This window comes from Heloderma suspectum, chromosome 14, assembly GCF_057233095.1.
Source record: "Heloderma suspectum isolate Gila_16-S chromosome 14, 16-S_ref, whole genome shotgun sequence".
NCBI lineage: Eukaryota > Metazoa > Chordata > Lepidosauria > Squamata > Helodermatidae > Heloderma > Heloderma suspectum.
In genome coordinates this window covers 5496812-5514825 of record NC_139471.1, presented here as the reverse complement: position 1 = coordinate 5514825, position 18014 = coordinate 5496812, and the positions used below count along the sequence as shown (strand labels likewise).

General features: G+C 49.8%; 1 protein-coding gene across 1 annotated transcript; it reads right to left on the bottom strand.

Annotated features, from left to right (window-relative positions):
- SLC2A6 (solute carrier family 2 member 6) lies at positions 1-17972 on the bottom strand. The gene is made up of 11 exons (XM_084820895.1): positions 17746-17972; positions 16428-16590; positions 13816-14022; positions 13048-13147; positions 10328-10539; positions 9364-9516; positions 7981-8089; positions 7236-7409; positions 4899-5044; positions 4221-4441; positions 1-125 (listed from the first exon to the last, which is right to left on the bottom strand). The coding sequence occupies exons 3-10, from the start codon at positions 13978-13980 to the stop codon at positions 4271-4273; spliced, it is 1230 nt and encodes a 409-aa protein (XP_084677021.1). The 5' UTR covers positions 13981-14022; positions 16428-16590; positions 17746-17972; the 3' UTR covers positions 1-125; positions 4221-4270.
- Between the last annotated feature and the right edge of the window lie 42 nt (positions 17973-18014).

Genomic DNA, 18014 nt, shown 5'->3' with positions numbered 1-18014 from the left:
GGCCATCATATATTTATTTATTTACTTACTTACAGCATTGTTCCCTCGCTCTTCAGCCGAAAATGGCTCCCGGAAGAGCTTACAAAGATCCATAACGAGGCACCGTCAGCTCTCAGGCTTGCCATCTAAAAGACACGACACAAAAGGAAATGCGGTCAGGAGGGAGGAGGAAATCTAAAACAGAAAAGCACACCTCAGGCACCAGTTCTTCGTTTTAAAGTTCTTGCAGGTGTCCTTTCCGGCAGGGAAGTGCGAAACAAGCTCCCTGCAGCTGTTCCTTCTCTGGCCGATGTATAGGGCCAGGTTGGTCTTCCACTTGCCTTGATGTTGTTCCAGGGAGGCAGGGGCAAATAGAGGAGGCCTTGAAACAGAGGACTCTCCCCTGACAACCCTTCAAATAAAGGATGTCCTGCTGTAAAGTCAGACACGTGGCGCCCCTCGATATGACACTTATTCAGGGTCGGCACCAGGAGTCGGCATTGTAGGGCACTCGTTGAGGCTCATGCCCAGACATGGGCCCCAGCGTGGATCTCCATAATCCCGGGCCCTGCTCTCCCTCCCTGCTGTTGCTGCCTGTGCACTTGCCGTCTCCAAGTGTATGTGCAGCTGCAAGAGCTAGAAGAAACTTGGGTTGGACTCGATGGTCTCATAGGCCCCTTCCAGCCCTACTATTCTGTGATTCTATGATTGAAACTGGAACCTCAACTCCCTTTGCTTTCTCATCCTGGGCATTGGTGCGGAGTGGGTATGGGAAGAGAGGAGGCAACGAATGGGCGCTAGTGACAATAGCAAGGCGGTGAGCCTGCTGAGGGGCATCTTGACCTCCAGCATCTGGAGCTGATGCTGCCCTGATTTTTCCCAGGATGCAACGCTGCCTGGCGCAGTCTCACACAGGACCTCCCCTGACTTGCACAGAAAACTTCTCCTTTATCTCAGGTGCTTTTTTGATATTAGGGAAATGACTGGCAAAGGTGTGTCTTTTAGGCAGAACAGCACACAAAAGTGCACGTATTAGCCAGTGAACACAAAAACGCCTATGGATTTATATGCAAACTTTACACAAAAAAATTCTCAAAAGTTTAGGACATACCGAACATACGACTGGGAAAATGAGGAACGGGGGAAACTGGAAAGGACAGACTCATCTGTTCCTGGTTGCAAATAGAAATAGGATTTGATTTGAATTGGACAGTGGAGTTTTTTCTCTTTATAAACAGCTTAGTTGATTGATGAACCTGTTTGGTAGTTGAGGCGCAAGTAAACTGGCAAACAGTTTGGGCAGGATTTCCAAACACATTGCTTGATTGTTAAAGGAATATGGGATGCCCTTTTGGGTTAGTGTGACAGAGGTGTGCTTTGTCTGAGAGCTCTTGTCTCAGTGTTGGGATTAGACCCGGGGCTGGAAACGTCAGGCCTGGGCGCCAAGACCTTTTCGCACGATGCACCAACAGCAAAGTTGTTGCTGGCCAAGGAGCTCTAGCCGTTCTCGGATTGCTGTGGGCTGGTTCATTCAGCCACACATGTCCATCCGTCACTCTGACGCTGCCCAACCCAGCACCCTCCAGAGAAGCTCAACTACAACTCCCATCATCCCCATCTGACTAGGGGAATGGGGGCTGTAGTCCAACCCGTCTGGTTGGGGAAGGCTGATCTACTGGTGATTCCTTTGCCAATCGATGAAGGGTGGGGGGTTCCGCCAAAAAGCATGGCATTTGAGGTGAGGGCAGGTGAAGCATGAGTTCTTGCTGTTGCATTTATGTCTGCGATGGCCCATTTTCATCTGCAAGCAATGCGCCTGCGTGTGCACACCATACTGGCAGTGCATCATGAGGATTGGCTCATCTGGAAAACCCTCCCCGCTGTGTTTGAAGACAGATGCAGCAAAAGCGAAGACCGATGTAAGACTGAAGACAGATGCAAGGTACAAGCTCCAAGGGAGGGACCCTGCTTTTGGAGGTGGGGGAGAAGGTATTTTGCACCATGCACTGTGCCTACATCTAAGCAACCTTGAGCAGATGTCCTCTTCCTGCTTAAGCCCCCAAAGCTGACAGTGCTGGTTTGTGTGACTTCTGCACAGGTCTCTGGGAAAAGGTTTGGTTGGAAAGAGCTAGTTTTTATTTGATGTGGAATCTCTTGTACAACTGCCTAAACTGATCCTCTTTTGTGTATGCAGTGAATAAAAAGACCGTTCTACCTCTGGTAATAAGTTTGTGGTTTCCAAAGCTCTTTACTACACGCGTGTGTGTGTGTGTGTGCACACACACACATGTGATGGGCAAACAGAAAAGCAGCATGCATTTTATGGAGCTAGTCCCTGTGGATGAAAGAAAATGTAAACTGATCTTTGCAGAGCTACAGTCTTCTCCATCTTCCGAGAGTTGTGTGTATTCAGCTTTTCTAGACGTCCCTATTACAAGTGCAGAATTTGATACCTTGGATAACATTTTTTTTAATCACCCCAGGCGAGTTTCTAGACATCACATTTGCAGAGAATAGCTTAGAAGTGTATCTGTGTGGCTGATAAATGTTCCAAAGCCAAATGAATTTCTGGTGCCCGATGGAAACAGAATGCTGGACTAGATCGATACATGTGATTTGCCCAGGGTCACCCCTCCAACCGCCCCCGCCATCCCCTGTTAATTTGGATAGTTTTGTTTAATTTCCCTGCAATTAATTTCATACAGCTCTCCCAAATCAATTTCCCATCTATAATTTGTCCCCCCATTCATTTTCCTTTTGCATGCCCTCAAATTCACTAACCTCCACAAGAATTCTCCCTCCCACAAGCTTATTTTCCCCCAATTAAAATTTCCTCTTCCAAAAAATATGCAAGTCCTCCATTTCTCCCACCCTGAAAAATCAAAATCTTTTCCCCTCCTCATTCATCATATGACTCTGTTTCTGATTAATCCAGGGGTGTCAGACCTCTTTCAGCCTGAGAGCCAAATTCAACCTTAAAGAAGCTCTTAGGGGCTAGATTCAAGTTGTGGGCAGGGCCAACGGGTAGGAGGGGGCCAAAATGCAAATAATACCTGCATATTTTAGCTGAAAGCTCTTCCTTCCAGTAATTCAGCCTTAGGAGAGACATTTCAACCTTTTAGAATGGGAGAAACTTGGGAAACCACCAGACAGTCAGTGGGCATGGGAAAACGGGGGTGGCATTTTCAGGAACTCCAAAGGGCTGGATTTGTCTCACGGGCTTGAGGCTTGACACCCTGCCTTAACCACACAGCATGCCCAGCCCACCTCCAAGGGTAGAGAACAAAAACCCTCCTAAGAAATTACTTTTTAAAAAACAGGCAGTGGGTCCATTGGGACCCCAAGCTTGCTGCTAATGCTCAAATGATTCAGCCTGTCTACACCCTTCTACCCAACAGTTCAGGTACTTACCTATTATTATCTGCAGGGGCAGGTAGGAAAAAGCACAGTTTGTGATCCTCCCTCGCTCTGGCATTACCCCATCACTGAGCCCCAAATGTCCCCACCGAGGCTGTGGTCCTATATATGCTTACTTAGGAGTACATCCCATTGAACTCAGTGGGGCTTCCTTTTGAGTAGACCTGTTTAGGATTGCACACTTAGTGCAAGTGTGTTAATGTTTGCTTTTTTTGCTCTGAAGATTGTGGTTCCAGGTGATTGTGATTTCCCAGAAGGCATCACCCACTTCCCCCAATTATTGGTTTTCTGGTTTTCCTGCAATCCCCCCCCCCTCCATTCTAAAAGGGTGAAATGCCTCTCCTAAAGCTTAGTTCCTAGCAATAAGAGCTTTAAGCTAAAGTATGCTGGAACTTTTGGCCCCTCCTCCTTTGTTTTTGGCCCTGCCCACCACTGGAATGTGGCCCCCGAGAGCTTCTCTGAAATGGAATGTGGCTCGTGGGCCGAAAGCCTGCTGGTGTAATGAATGCTGCTTGATATTAATATAGCGCTTTATACTGTACAAAGTCATTCACATACATTATATTGGTAATCCTTACAACAACCTTGTAAGGTAGGTCAGTGCTATTGTTTTCATACTGCAGACCCATAATAAGTTCACAGCAGAAGTGAGAATCAAACCGAAGCCGCCTTGATTTGTATTACTAATCTCTTAGCTGCTACACTGTCTTTCAGTTTTAAGTAAATGAACACATGCAAATGAGAAATCGCATGTTATGCCTCTCTACTTCCAAAGGGGTGAGACCCATTCACTTGGAAATGTGTTACCACGCCGGTCAACCCACATTAGCTGCGAAAGTGTCACATCTCATCGTCCAGGCGTGAATTCGTTTGGTTATCGAGGGCGCCGGAAGGATTCCAGGAATGATTTCCGCCCGGTTCGGAAGTACGATTCTATCCGCTCCAAAGATCTTCCTTTGGTTTCAGGAATGAGATATGTGAAGATCAGGTTCAGGGCACAGATGATGCTGAAGAAAAAGAAGGGCACCTCGAGGCCGTACATTTCCTGGCCAAATAAAACAAATGATCCGTAAGATGACCATGTCAAAAAGAAGGGGGAATGCTGTGCAACATTAACATTAATATCGTAGGGATTTGATGATGGACTTCAGACAAGGATCAAAGTCCGTTTTCTGGCCAAGTGTAGAGGAGAGGGCTGAAAAGCAGAAGGGTCAAATCTCTTTCAGGAAAAGGGCCAAATTAAATTTTGAAGAAGATCTCCAGGGTCAGAGGCAAAAGGGGTGGAACCAGAAACCAAGAAAAGCACTAGCACATTTTAGCTGAAAGGTCTCCACCCCTTTGTCTTGGGCCCCACTCACTACAGGAATGCGGCCCCCGAGAGTCCTCCCAAATGGTATTTGGCCCTCGGGCTGAAATGGGTTTGCCATCCTTGCCATAGAGAACTCTAGTTCCCAGGAGAAGGGTGAGCCTGTTGTAGAAGAGACCCGTCTTCCTCTACTTACCTTGACCAATAGAAAGACTTTAGTCAAGGCAAAGGCGGTCAACCAGCTCACGAGCACACACAGCCCAGACACCACGCCCCGGGCCTTCAGGGGGAGAACCTCGGCCATCAGGAGCCAGGTGATGGGACCCCAGCCCATGGCGTAGCCTAGAAGAAGGAAAAGCCAGGAGGAGGATTTGAGCTACGATACGGACCCTTCCTAGGACAGTCTAGGATGGTAGGCCACCGAGGCTGCATGTGCCAATCCCGCCTTGGCGCTATCCCATAATAAAAACATAAGAACCACGTGGGATCAGACCCAGGGTCCATCTCGTCCAACATTCTGTTCCTGCAGTGGCCAACCAGCTTCCCACAGGAAACCCACAAGCAGGACAGGAGTGCAACAGCATAACCCTCCCACCCACATTCCCCAGCAACTGGTGCACATAGGCACACTGCCTCTGGTACTGGAGGTAGCACATAGCCATCAGGACCAGTAGCAATGGATTGCCTTCTCCTCCAGGAAGTTGTCTAATCCTCCCTTCAAGCCATCCAAAGTGGTGGCCATCGCTACATCTTGTGGAAGCAAATTCCATAGTTTGACTCTGCGCCGTGTGAAGAAGCCCTTCCTTTGCTCTGGCCTGAATCTCCCACCAATTAGCGTCATGGGATGACCCCTTTGAGTTCAAGTATTGTGAGCAAGGAAGAAACATCTCCCTCTCCACCATGCATAATTTTGTACACCTCTGTCATGTCCCTTTAGTTGTCTTTTTCCTAAACTAAAGAGCTCCAAAGAGGGTAACATTTCTTAGTAGGGGACTTTGCTCCAGCCCCTGGATAATTTTGGTTGCTCTTTTCTGCCCCCTTTCCATCCCTACAATATCCTTCTTTTGGTTCAGTGATCAGAACTACCCATAATACTATTCTAAGTGCAGTTTTGTCATACATTTTTTTTAATATGGTAAGTGGTATATACATTTATTTAATAATAATAATAATAATAATAATAATAATAGATTTGTATAAAGAAAGGGTAGCGAACAGAGGTCTTCCAGATCTTGTTGAACCACAGCTCCCATCATCCCCAACCATTGGCCAGGCTGATGGGAGTTGGAGTCCAGCCCCTCATGCAAAGGCACCCCCAGAATCTAGACTTAAACTCGTCTCTGCTGTGGTACCTGCCTGACACCTCCCTTGGCTCCTGCGGAGTTTTTTGCCCCTCCCGATTTTTATTTTATTTCTCAAGTGTTTTGTGACCAGCGACACCCATCATGGCAGCCATTTTATGCATGGGCAAGCTGTCCCTGTGGTGGCCATTTTGTGAGAGTGCCCACAGCACTCTGCCAAAATTCCAAACAGGTCCACCGACCCCAAAAGGTTGAAGACTCTGTCCTGGATCTTAACTGGAGAGCTAGGAAAGGCCCTTCCTTGGCCAGTGAAGACCTTATTGCTAATCAGAGTTGACAAAAGGGAGATGGATGGACCAATTAGTAGAGGCATGTAATGCAAAAGCCATTGACTTCCCAGGCAAATGTATTTGCGCGCATGTGTCGCTGACCTCAGTGGAACAGACCAGCTCCCTCACGGTGCCGTGAGAGACCGTCGGCTGGGCAATTGCAGACATGGCAACTTCCCCTTGCAACCTGCAGCTGGGAGCGAGAGAACTGGGCTGGAAGCTGCTGCACCAGGGCTGCAGAACTTCTTTCAGCCCAAGGGCTGCGTTGCATTTTGGAGGAGCACCGTCTGGGGGCGGGGGCATGGTCTAGTGGTGGGCGGGGCCAAATGCAAAAGAGGTGGGGACAAAAGTACCAGCACATTTTTGCTTAAAACTTTTGCTGCCAGTACCTGTGGCTTAGGAGAGGCATTTCAACCTTATCGAATGGGAGGGGGGACTGCACAAAAGCCAGGAAACCGAACTATTTGCAGAAAGTGTGGGGGGCCTTCTAGGGAACCCCACAGGGCCAGATTTTGCCCCCAGGAGGGCCAGATTGGGGGCCCAGCCCTGAAGTTCTGCACCCTTGTGCTGCGTGAACCGATTTGAGAGGAGGAGGGGGCCTCAGGCTTTCATAGATTTGGGACTTCATAACAGATGGTATGCATCATTTTATTATAATATATTATGACATTTATATCCTGCCATTTTTCTCTTGCAAGGGACCCAAAGCAGCTTATATGGTCCCCCTCCTCTCCATTTTTATGCTCACAACAACCCTGTGAGGTAGGTTAGGCTGAGAGTCAGGGACCTGGTGAGCTTCATGGCTGAAGGGGGCCTAGAACCCGGGTCTGCCAAGCCCCAGTCCAGCGCCCTGACCACTACACCACACTGGCTCTTGGTTACCAACCTGGCTCGGTTACCTACCTATGATGAAAAACATGGTGGCGACCAGTGGGATAATGGTGAGCCCTGTTGACGTGCCCGTGGTGAGGCCCTCACAGCTACTGTTAGCCGTTGTTGTTGAGGAGTTGTCGGGATGCAGAGGGATGTAGTGGATGTAGAAGCCTAAGGTCAGGTTTGAGATGAGCATGACGGTGGCTGTTGATAGCGCAAGGAGAGGAAAAAAGAAAACACACAACATGAGGCATGGGGGTTAAGAGTGGCCAGGAATTCCGGCCTTGGCCTGTTTGTCCCCTTGCACCAAACCAATTACCCAGGGAGGTGGTGGGCCCTCCCTCGCTGGAGGCATTCGAGGCGGCTGGACAGCCACCTGTCAGGGATGCTTTGACTTAGATTCCTTCCTTGAGCAGGGGGCTGGACTTGATGGCCTTACAGGCCCCCTCCAACCCTATGAAACGGAGCTGCACTGTGCTGGCTCCAGGTTTTCGATGACCCTTGGGCCTCCTCCTCCTCCTCATTGACAGGCAGAGAGCCCAGGAGCCAGGCGGCCGCGGCATCTGCTCCCTTCTCACCACTACCATTGCCTGGGCCAGAGCGAGAGGCAGGGGAACAAGCAGGTTGCAATGGTGAAGGGGAGGAGCAACTCCAGGGGGCTCCTGTCAGGAGGGCCCTGGCCGGGTCTGGGCCCTTGGCAGGTGCCCAAGCGTGCCGACCCTTGGCGCCTGGAGATGCATGACGTGGGGCGCGATGGAGTGTCTGAAGCCTGCACCTGAGACATAGAGAAGAATCTTTCTCCCGGCTTTATCCATCGAGAAGGCGGCAACCAGCACCGACGCTAAGCGGACGGCCCCCACGATAACGGCGTCGTACTGCGGCAGCTGCGAAGACAAATTGGTGCACGAGCTCGAATCAGGATGTGGGATGCTCCCCCTTCCTGAGGCAACATTTTTTTTAAAGGGGACAGTTCCCTTTTGAAGGAAGAAGTCCTGGAATCAGTAGGAAGAAGGTCATTATTTCTTTCTTGGGTGGGGGGAGGCCCCCAGTTTTCATAGTGGCTCCAAAGGATGCATTCAGCATCATGTCTCATTCGGCCGCTAGGGTGCCCTTAAGGGAGGGGGGATGTTCAGCTTGGTTTTATTGTTAGCACTGAGTCAGGGGTTCCCAACTTCTTTGGGTTTGTGGGCACCAGGGGTGTGCGGATTTCATTTCATTTATTTCTATGCTGCCCAGTAGCCGAAGCTCTCTGGGCGGTTTGCAACAATTCACAAGATAAAACACAGCATAAACATTTAAATCTGCAAAATTTAAAAACCATTTCAACAGCTAATAACAATGTCAATAAAATACTAGGCCTGTTCAAACGGCGGGCGTAAGTGCCTCATCATATGCCATTAAAAGCCTGGGAGCAGAGGGCAGTCTTAACCTGGTGCTGAAAAGATAGCAGTGTTGGCGCCAGGAGGGCCTTGGTGGGGAGATCGTTCCAAACTGGGGGCCACCACTGTAAAGGCCCTCTCCCTTGTTGCCACCTTCCGAGCCTCCCTTGGAGGAGAATCGGGCTTCTTTTGTTCCATTGTCCCTCAGGTTCCTTTATGTGTTTTATGCCCTTTTCCCCATTCCCTCATCATAAATAAACCACCACCTATTTCAAGGTTTCTGTGTGCTTCCTTCCAAGTCAGCCCCGGTACTAAATTCAGGGCCTTCTGCTTGGCTAACTGCTACTGTTTAAAGATTCAGGCCGAGGGCTTGAAATAGAGGATGCTGGCCTGGACCCTTATTTCTTAAGCCCTAGGAGTGTCCTATAAGGACTGAGAGTCCCCTGGCTTGGGCTAAGGAGGACGTGAGGGGTGGTGGCAGCCTACCTGGGTAACTGTTTGCCCTGCCTGCACTGCTGGGAGGGGGGGTGGCTCCCTCCCTCCCTCCCTCCACATACATAATAAAAAGTTTAGTGCCGCTGCTCTACGTGCCACTGGTGCAAGCTGCCTGGGGCGAAAGGGAGACAAAGTCCACAACATCCGGAGGGCACCAGGTTGAGGAAGGCAGGAAAGGGAAGTCAGGGGCAAAACGGGGTCAGGCTGGGGATGGCCCTAAAGCGCTTTGAAGGACAGGACGGAGGGGAAGCAGGCCAGGGAGCTGGGGGGGGGGGGGGGCTTACCAAAATGACGGCCGTGCTGTCAAAGATGAGCTGCAAGTACACCAGAACGGGGGTGACGCCCGACAGCTGTTGCAGGAACCTCATCAGCACGGTGATCAGGATGGGCTTGAAGATGTACGGTGTCTTGATCTCGGCCCAAGAAATCGGTTTGCTCTACAGAAACACGGAGATTAAAAAAGTGGTCGGATCAGCCCCTCCCCTGCTCCGCAATCCTGGTACCCTCCAGATGTGTTGGACTACAACTCCCATCATTCCCAGACAGCATGCCCAATGGTGAGGGATGATGGGAGTGGTAGGCCATAGGCCAATGGTCAGGGACGACAGAAGTTGGAGTCCAACACTATGTGGAAGGCCACGAGTTGGCCAGCTCTGCTTTAGATGTTGTTGGACTCCAACTCCCATCAGCACTCCCCATGTGGTGAACCATTGAACTGCAGGTGGCAGCTTCTGGCCCTGGCTGACTCCGCCCACCTGCCACACCCACCTGGAGCAGATGATTCCGAATCATCGCTCCCTCTATTTCCGATGTTCGGAGGTGAGTGCCGTTGCTCATGTGGCCGGAACAGTGCAAAAGAGGGAGGTATCGGCAGGCTGAGGGAAACCCCAATGTTCGGAAAATTACGAAAAATCTCTGTGCGGGGGACAAGCAAGGAGGAGAACCCCCAAACAGCCCAATGATGTCTGGGCATGCTTAGTGGCACAGAATGCAGATGTGGCAGGAGTGGGAGAGAAAGGACAGAAAACTGTGGAAGTGGGAATGGAACTGAGTATTTTGTTGCTGCTTACGCAAGTACATCTCCTGGGGTCTTAAAGAGTGCATTTTGGCTTTCCTTTGCTCTCAGAACTTTGCTGCTTTAGACTTCCCCCCAGGTCACTGCCCCCAAGAGCCAGTTTTCATCTCGCAAGGCGGCTTTGGGCGTCATTCCCCCACAATTTCCCAGCATCCCTCTGCCGTGGCGCACACCTGTTCCTTCACGCTCTCCTTGATCTGCTCATATTCCCACTGGTAATCCACATCCATGCCTCTTAGCCACCTCAGGGCGCTGAGGGCTTCGTCTTCCTTCCCCTTGGAGATCAGGAAACGCGGCGAGTCAGGCATGAAGTACAGCAAGACGATCATGAGGAGGGCCGGGACCTCGCCGGCCACGGCCAGCCAGCGCCAGGGGGCGGCGAGGCCTGTGAGGGGAAGAAGACACAGGAAGAGCTAAGAAGACCGTTTGGCCTCCTGGGCATGTGGCGTGCAGCCCACACAGACCCATAAGGGCACCTCTCCTTCCGAATGTATCCGGATTGTTCATTCTTTAGGAAAGGGGTGCAGAACGTATCTTTGGTAGGGGGCTGGGTGGCTCCTCTGTGGGCTGGATGATGTAGCCAAATCATTGCCCTGCCCCACAGCCCAGTTTTACTTTCTTCATGCTGAGGAGAGGCACAGACCTCCATGTCTCTCCTCAGCACAGAGAAAGGGTCTTGCCCAGTGCTTGGAAGAGCAGTTGCCTAGCACCGGCTGACTCTCCCACCACCCGCAACACTGCTGTTATCTCCGCTCTCAGTTGGAGATAACACGGGAGATTTCTCCAGGGCATGCCCTGTCTCTTCCAGGAATCCCTGGAGGTTCTGTTAGGTTAGGCCCGCAGGTTAAGGTTCTGCACCCTTGGTTTAGGAAGTGCTTATAATAAGCCAAAAACCTTCAACTTATTAGAATGCAAATTAGTGGAAATTTTCCCCTGCCCCCCTAGGAGGGAAAAACCAATCTGGAAGTCTGCTTGACCTGGGGGAAAAAATGCTCTGCTGTGGAATCCACAGGCTGGATTCCTAGAAAAACCTGAACTCATTTGAATCCGTTGCAGATTTCTCTGATATCCCTGTTCACAACAACCCTGCAAGGTGGGTTAGGCTGAGAGTCAGTGAGTGGCCCAAAGTCACCCAGTGAGCTCCATGGCCGAGCGGGGACTAGAACCCGGATCTCCTGAGTCCTAGTCCAATACTCTAACCGCTATACCACACTGGTTCTCTAATAACAGGATCTCTAATAGTAATCACCATCATCATCGATGGTGCTTTTCAGAGTAAAAAGAGAGCGAGAGAAAGAGGGAGAGGTCTGGGCTGAAAAGATCACAATCTACATTTTGACAGAAAACAAACGGGGAAGGGAGAAGCCAAGAGGGATAAGCAAATAAAAGGCAGGGATGGGCGTCCCTTATTGGCAGGGTTGTTTGGATCCCTGAAAAATCCTGCAGAGCACTTTGAGCTAATCAGCAGGCGCCGTAGGGGCCCTGTTATGATCTCTCCCAATCTGTTTTCCGGTCTCTGGTTTTGCAATCGAGAGCCTGGCCAGAACATGACCAAGACCCCCGTCTCGTCCCTGCCCAGCCTGTGCATCTCACTGCAGGTGTCTGAGGCTCTTGCGTTACCCGACCTTACCTGCCGAATGCTAACCTGCCCTTCATAGGAACGTTCCCACTGAAAGGGAAACATGTCTCGTAGTCGGTGGGAGCGACCAGGGTCAGTTTAAAGGTGGTCTGCAGGGGCTGACGTAGGCCACTGGGGCTCCGCATCTTTAACAAGAGTAGGATGGGCAGACATTCAACGGGTGCAGCTTTCCCTACCACCATATCCTCATGGGGAGGGAGCCACAGGTCTTACACAGCTGTCAAAGGTGCTAAGCCTTGCTCCCTTAAAAACTGGTAATCTTATCCTGGATCGGGGTGAATGTGGGCCTCAGTGCTGGCTCCAGGTTTGTTGGGCCTCAGTGGGCCCCCTCCCTCAGGGGGTCTCCTCCTCACTGCCATTGCCATCAGCTGCTCTTGCTCCCCCTCCTCTCCATTTTGTCCTCACAACAACCCTGAGAGGTGGGTTAGGCTGAGAGCCAGGGACTGGTTCAACGTCGCCCAGAGAGCTTCATGGCGGAGTGGAGAATAGAACCCGGGTCTCCCCAAGTCCCAGTCCAACATTCTAACCAGTACATCACATTGGTTCTTGAACTGTCCTCTGTAAAGTAGGACACATGGCCACCCTACCAGGATCCATCAACTGTTCTGGGCCCTCCATTAGAAACATTTCCCCAGTGCTCAGCCATTTTAATTCCCCACAGAACACAAATTGTTCGTAACATGTAGTTTGAGCTTAATCATACATTTTGGCACAGATTTCTTGGGCAGGGCAAACAATAATAATAATAATAATAATAATAATAATAATAATAATAATAATTATTATTATTATTATTATTATTTTGGCATAGATCTCCTTCATTTGGAGTATGACAGCACTGATTCAAGTCAACTCCGATTGCCCTTGGTATCTTCTGCCAAAGCTACCAAAAGGCATTAACCCAAAGGAGTCAGACCATCAGATAAGTTCAAAACACAGTTGTGAAATTTCCTGTGTTTCTCCGAACAACAGTCACAAACCCCCTGCAGCTTGGGGAGCTCCTGAGCTGGTCCTACTTGTCCAACCAGCAGGGGAGGCCTTTAGATTGGAAGAGAACATATCCAGGGTTGGCGGGATGCTGAGGAGGGGGAAAGGACACTGTCATCCTTTGAGAACAAGCAGCGCATCATTTCAAAGAGCTCCGTAGCTCAGATGAATCAACTTGAGATGCTCTAAGGACCAGTAGCCCCCTGTCCCCAAATCGAGAAACTTGCAACTTCTTGCCATTTCCCAGAATTCGCATCTGGTACTTGCCTAAAGCATAGAGGAAAAGGGCACCCAAGACAGCCATGATCTGAGGACAAGAACCCAATGCGCCTCGGATGCCAGGGTGACAGATCTCAGAAATGTAGACCTGGAAAAAGGAGAAGGAAGGTCAGTGTCGCAAGCCAAGGCTGGACCAAAGCGGTTGGGCTGCTGGATTCACCAACGGCCCAGAATTTTTACCAGCAAAACAGGATCCTCAGCAGTCCTGAACAAACAGAAAAACCTGGCTTCCTGCCCAACTCTGTTCCTAGCTATTTTTAAAATATTATTTTTATTAAATTTCCAAAGACAGACAAATGCATTGACTTTCAATCTAGTTATTGACAGAGAGTACTACATTTAACACTCCCCTGCTAAATTTACAGACAAAAATATAGGTGGAATCCATTGACTGCTTGGAGGTTTTCTGTATGGTTCTTCATAACTACGACCGCAATCCTATGCATATTTAGACAGAGAAAAGTCCTACAATTCCCAGGTTCGAATCCCAGCATCTCCAAATAGAGCAGGAAAAAACACCTGCCTGAAACTGTGGAGAGCCACTGCTGCAAGTCACTGTCGACAATACTGGGCTAGATGGACCCACGGATGTTCCTAAAATATTTTGCATTACAACAAGGATAGCGTGTTGCTGGGAAAACCCATTTCTTCCCTGGGTACTGTGAAGATGTCAGCTAAACTCAGAGGGAACAGGAAAAATGGAGGGGGTGGCTGATGATATCACAGGCCCTGATAATCAGAAAGTCCAAATCTTACTGGGATGGAAGCAGATGTCACACCTCCTGCAAATCCTGTTAGCAGCCTTCCCACTTGCAGCATCCAGACCTCTTGGGCACTGGCCATGAAAAGATACCCAATGACGGATGGGACGGCGGAAAACATGATGCTGAGCTTGCGGCCCAGACGGTCATTGAAGTACATGGTGCCCAAACCGCCCGCAGCAACTCCCAGGGTGAACACGGACTGCAACACAGAGATAAACAGGGAGAGGATGTAGGAAAGCAACTCTGGAAACTCTGAAAGCAACAGCAGCTTGTGACCAAGGGATAGTGCGCAATAACCTGACCTTGATTTCGGCATCCTGAAAAATCTAGCTTGCTTTCTTTTCTTTTCTTTTAAATAAAGGTTCTAGTCCTTATGATTGCAAAGATGGGCTTGAAAATCAGAGTGATTAAAGTGTCCTATACAGCTTTAGAAAGTGTGCCTGTGTCGCTTCAAGAGAACGAGGCCCTCACACAGGAAGGGAGGATTAGGAAAGAAGAAGGGGAACCGGCGTTGCAAGCGGGTCTGGATGACTGTGCAAGTATGTTCGGACAAGTTATGTTCGTGTTTGGAGTCAATAAAGATGTCAGAGCAATTACTCACAAGCAGAATAAACGGTACAAGCTGTGCAAAATACAGAATAAGCAATGGAAAATAAACAGAGCTCCGGTTCCTTTTTAAAGCCAATTAATCAATTAGTTTTAATTACATCTGCATAGGGTTGAAACCGCAGAGTTGTTGAAAAATACAGTTTAATTGATCAACAAATGCTACTGCTCAAAATATCTTTAACACTGTTTCGTCCATTAGAGCAGGGATGTTGAACCACAAACCAGTGGGCAAAATCTGGGACCCTGAGAGCTTCTCTGAAATGGACTTTGGCCCTTGGGATGAAAGAGGTCTGACACCTCTGCACTGTGCCACAACCACAGTAGCCTCCGGCAATAAAAATGGTTGCCTTTATCTCTCAGCCCCACTGGTTAAAACTGGCACCTCTCTGCCAATCAGAAGATTACACTTTAGCTGGATGATATACCATTTAAACCTTGCAAGCCTAACTACAAGCAACTGTATGCTAAATCCACTTGTTTCATCAGAAGTTAGGTTACCTAGCTGCAGCATTGTACCTTGAACCTCAGGCACAAAGAGTCCTGGGTGCTTTAATTCACACAACTGTGTAATGGGATACACCGATTAACAAAGCCGTCAAAGGCTCCTGCAAGCCCAGAGCACCCATCTGCATAGAGGAGTCTGTCCACTGTTCCTCTGCATGAATCATGACCCTCAGATGGCCTTCTCCCGATCTGCCTGCCTCGCTGGGAGCAGTAGTTCTATCGTGTCTCTACACTGGGCATTATGATTACTGGGAATGACTGAATGGGCCCAGTTACTCTGGATGTAGGGATGCAGCAAAATCATCTAGCCTCAGAGACGAGCGCCCAGTGCATCTCTGCATGAGTTATCACTCCTTCCAATTGCTTGTTGTCAGTGGGTGGGCAATTCTGCCCTGTTTACACACTGGTGTGATCAAATGATCCAATAACTCTTGGGGCATCTCTGCACGAGTCACCATTCATTCATTCATTCATTCTTTTTCTATACTTCCATTTCATTTTTTCCATTTCTATACTGCCCAATAGCTGAAGCTCTCGGGGCAGTTTACAAAGATCAAAAACCTTTGAAATACATGATAAAACCCCTTTACATACAAACATATAAACAAACAGGACAGACAGAGACACACATATATCTAAAACAACCTCTCTGGCCAAAAATGGCGCTTAAAACATCTTAATAGTGATAAAATACATTAAAACAAAATCTTAATTAAAACACAACATAAGAGCAAATGAGTTAAAAACACAATTAAAAACACAATAATAAAAGAAAGGAACAGCATCCAATCGATTCAACCGCCCTTCAGCAACAGACCAGGTTATACGGCAAAGGTGGGCCTGAATAAAAAAAGTTTTTTATTATTAAACTTCTATCCCATCTTTTTCCCTCTTGCAAAGAACCCAAGGCGGCTTACATGGTTATCTACCTCCTCTTCCTCCTCGTCTCCATTTCATCCTCACAACAACCACCCTGTGAGGTAGGTGAGGCTGAGAGTCAGTGACTGGCCCAAAGTCACCCAGTGACCTTCATGGCCGAGTGGGGGCTAGAACCCATGTCTCTTGAGTCCCACTCCAACACTCTAACCACTATGCAACACTGCCTACACACACCGCCTTTGCCTCTGAGGAATGACCAATACCCTCATGGTCTGCTGGTTCCTCCTGAGGCTCAGATCCTGAGACCTAAGAGGGTGGAGCTAAGAGTGGTGGATTAAGGTCAGGGGTTGGTGCTTGGTGGGATGGGGTGGAGCCTGATGAAAAAGTGGGTGGAGCTAATCACAAAAGCTCCCAAGCAGAAACTAGGATGTCCCCTTAGCTTCAGATTTTAGTCTTTCCCATGAAGACCCAAAGGAGGAGGCTAAAACCTTGAAACACCCGGCCATCAAACCCAGAGTGAGTTCTGACACCCCTGGCTGAGCAGCCTTGGAAATTTGCCGCAGACAATGACCCGGGCTCCATTCCATGGCTCTGCCGGCCAGCTCTGCTTACCCCAAACCAGGATGCCGTTGTTTCTGTCAGTTTCAAGTTGGGGTCCGATGTTTTTTCCAAAGCTGGGATGACCGGGGAGGTGTAAACTAAAGCGAAGCCGAAGCTGAAGTTCCCCAACACGGCGGAAAAGGTGGCGAGGAGGAGGCGCCCATTTTTAAGAGTCCTGAAACAAGAAGAGGAGAAGAGGGTACAATATCAGAAACGAATGGAGTCCAGCAGGAGTGCAGAAGGAGGCACACTGTGAAGCTGAGAAACGCTTCTTTAAAACCGTGGAGGTGGTCCAGGGTTGACTAGCACTCAGTCAAGCCCTCCTGCCGGAGTGCAGTGTCTCCTTGGAAGAAGGACTCCGCCTTAAGTTGGGCCCACGCACTACTAGGGGCAAGGGCACCTCTGAGTATGTGCAGAGTGCTTTCCCCTCACTTCTGCTGGTGGTCACTGCACATTTGGGATTGGGAAGCCTCAGTGGTGTGGTGGACAATTTCGAAGGGCAGGCGTTCATCGTGACAACCCCATGGCCACACCCACAAGGAGAATCCAAAAACGGCAGGAAGCTTCGTTGATCCATATCAACAAGGCAGTTCTAGCAGCCTTATCACCAGCAGGAGCAGGTCTTTGGCAAAGCCAGCTGGTCTTCACTGCCCATTCAAGACTGAGCCATCCCAAAATACTCCTGTACCGACATTTAACCTGAGATTGCTCTCCTTCTTGGCAGTTGGTTATCCTCCTGTCCTCCCTCAACACCATCACCCCTTTCCCTGCACCCATATTTCTTCCCTTCCCTGTCAGCGAGGCTCAGCTGCGACCTCTGTATCGCTAACAAAAACTAGCAGCAACAATAATACACTATCACAATGTACATCATGCTGGACAGAGGAACTTGAGGAAAGCACAGGCAGGTTCCCTGCCAGAAGGAGCTTACGATGTGGAATCACAACAGCAGGCAAGACAACAAGGAGAGGCGAGGAATGGGGGAGCCCAGGAAGGGACAGAGATCAGCCTTCCCTAACCTGGTTCCCTCCAGATGGGTTGCACTTCAACTCCCATCAGCCTCCAGGACCAATAGCAGGAATCTGGGCCTTGTAGTCCAAAACAGGGCACATGGGTGGGGAAGGCTTGGACTGATGAAAGCAGATGTGACAAGACAGGAGCGCGCTTTGGTGAGGGCGGATGGCTGGAGCCAGCGTTTTTTTGCGGAGACGGTGGGTTTTGTGGAGGGCTTGGAAGGAGGGCAGAAGGGTGGAGGCCTGCCAGCAGAGTTTCAGGCATGCGGGGCCGCCGAGGAGAAGGAAGGGCACTTTGAGAGAGCCAGGGACCTTACCTGTAATATTCCTTCTCCACTTGACGGGCATCCTTCTCCCGCAAGGTCTGATAGCCTTCTTCAGGCTCCCTCCAGAGGAGCGGTTCCTTGGGGTTGGGATCCAGGGTGGCTGGAGGGATGTCTTGTTCCCGGAGAGATGGAGGGGCAGCAGGCAGGCAGGTAGGCAGGCGGCAGGCAGGCAGGCAGGCAGCGGGAAACAGAAGCCGGGCACCTCGCTCGCCCTCTGCCGCGGGAAGCCCACTTGCCCTTTCAGGAAATCAGCCTTTGGC

Bases quoted from the DNA above. Each gene is read 5' to 3' on its own strand.
- SLC2A6 (XM_084820895.1), bottom strand. From the start codon at position 13,980: ATGTACTTCAATGACCGTCTGGGCCGCAAGCTCAGCATCATGTTTTCC. The intron at 7,410-7,980 runs GTGCAGGCTTCA...CGCTATCAACAG, and splicing joins GATTCTTCTCTATGTCTCAG to CCACCGTCATGCTCATCTCA. The intron at 4,442-4,898 runs GTAAGTAGAGGA...TTATTTGGCCAG, and splicing joins AAGTCTTTCTATTGGTCAAG to GAAATGTACGGCCTCGAGGT.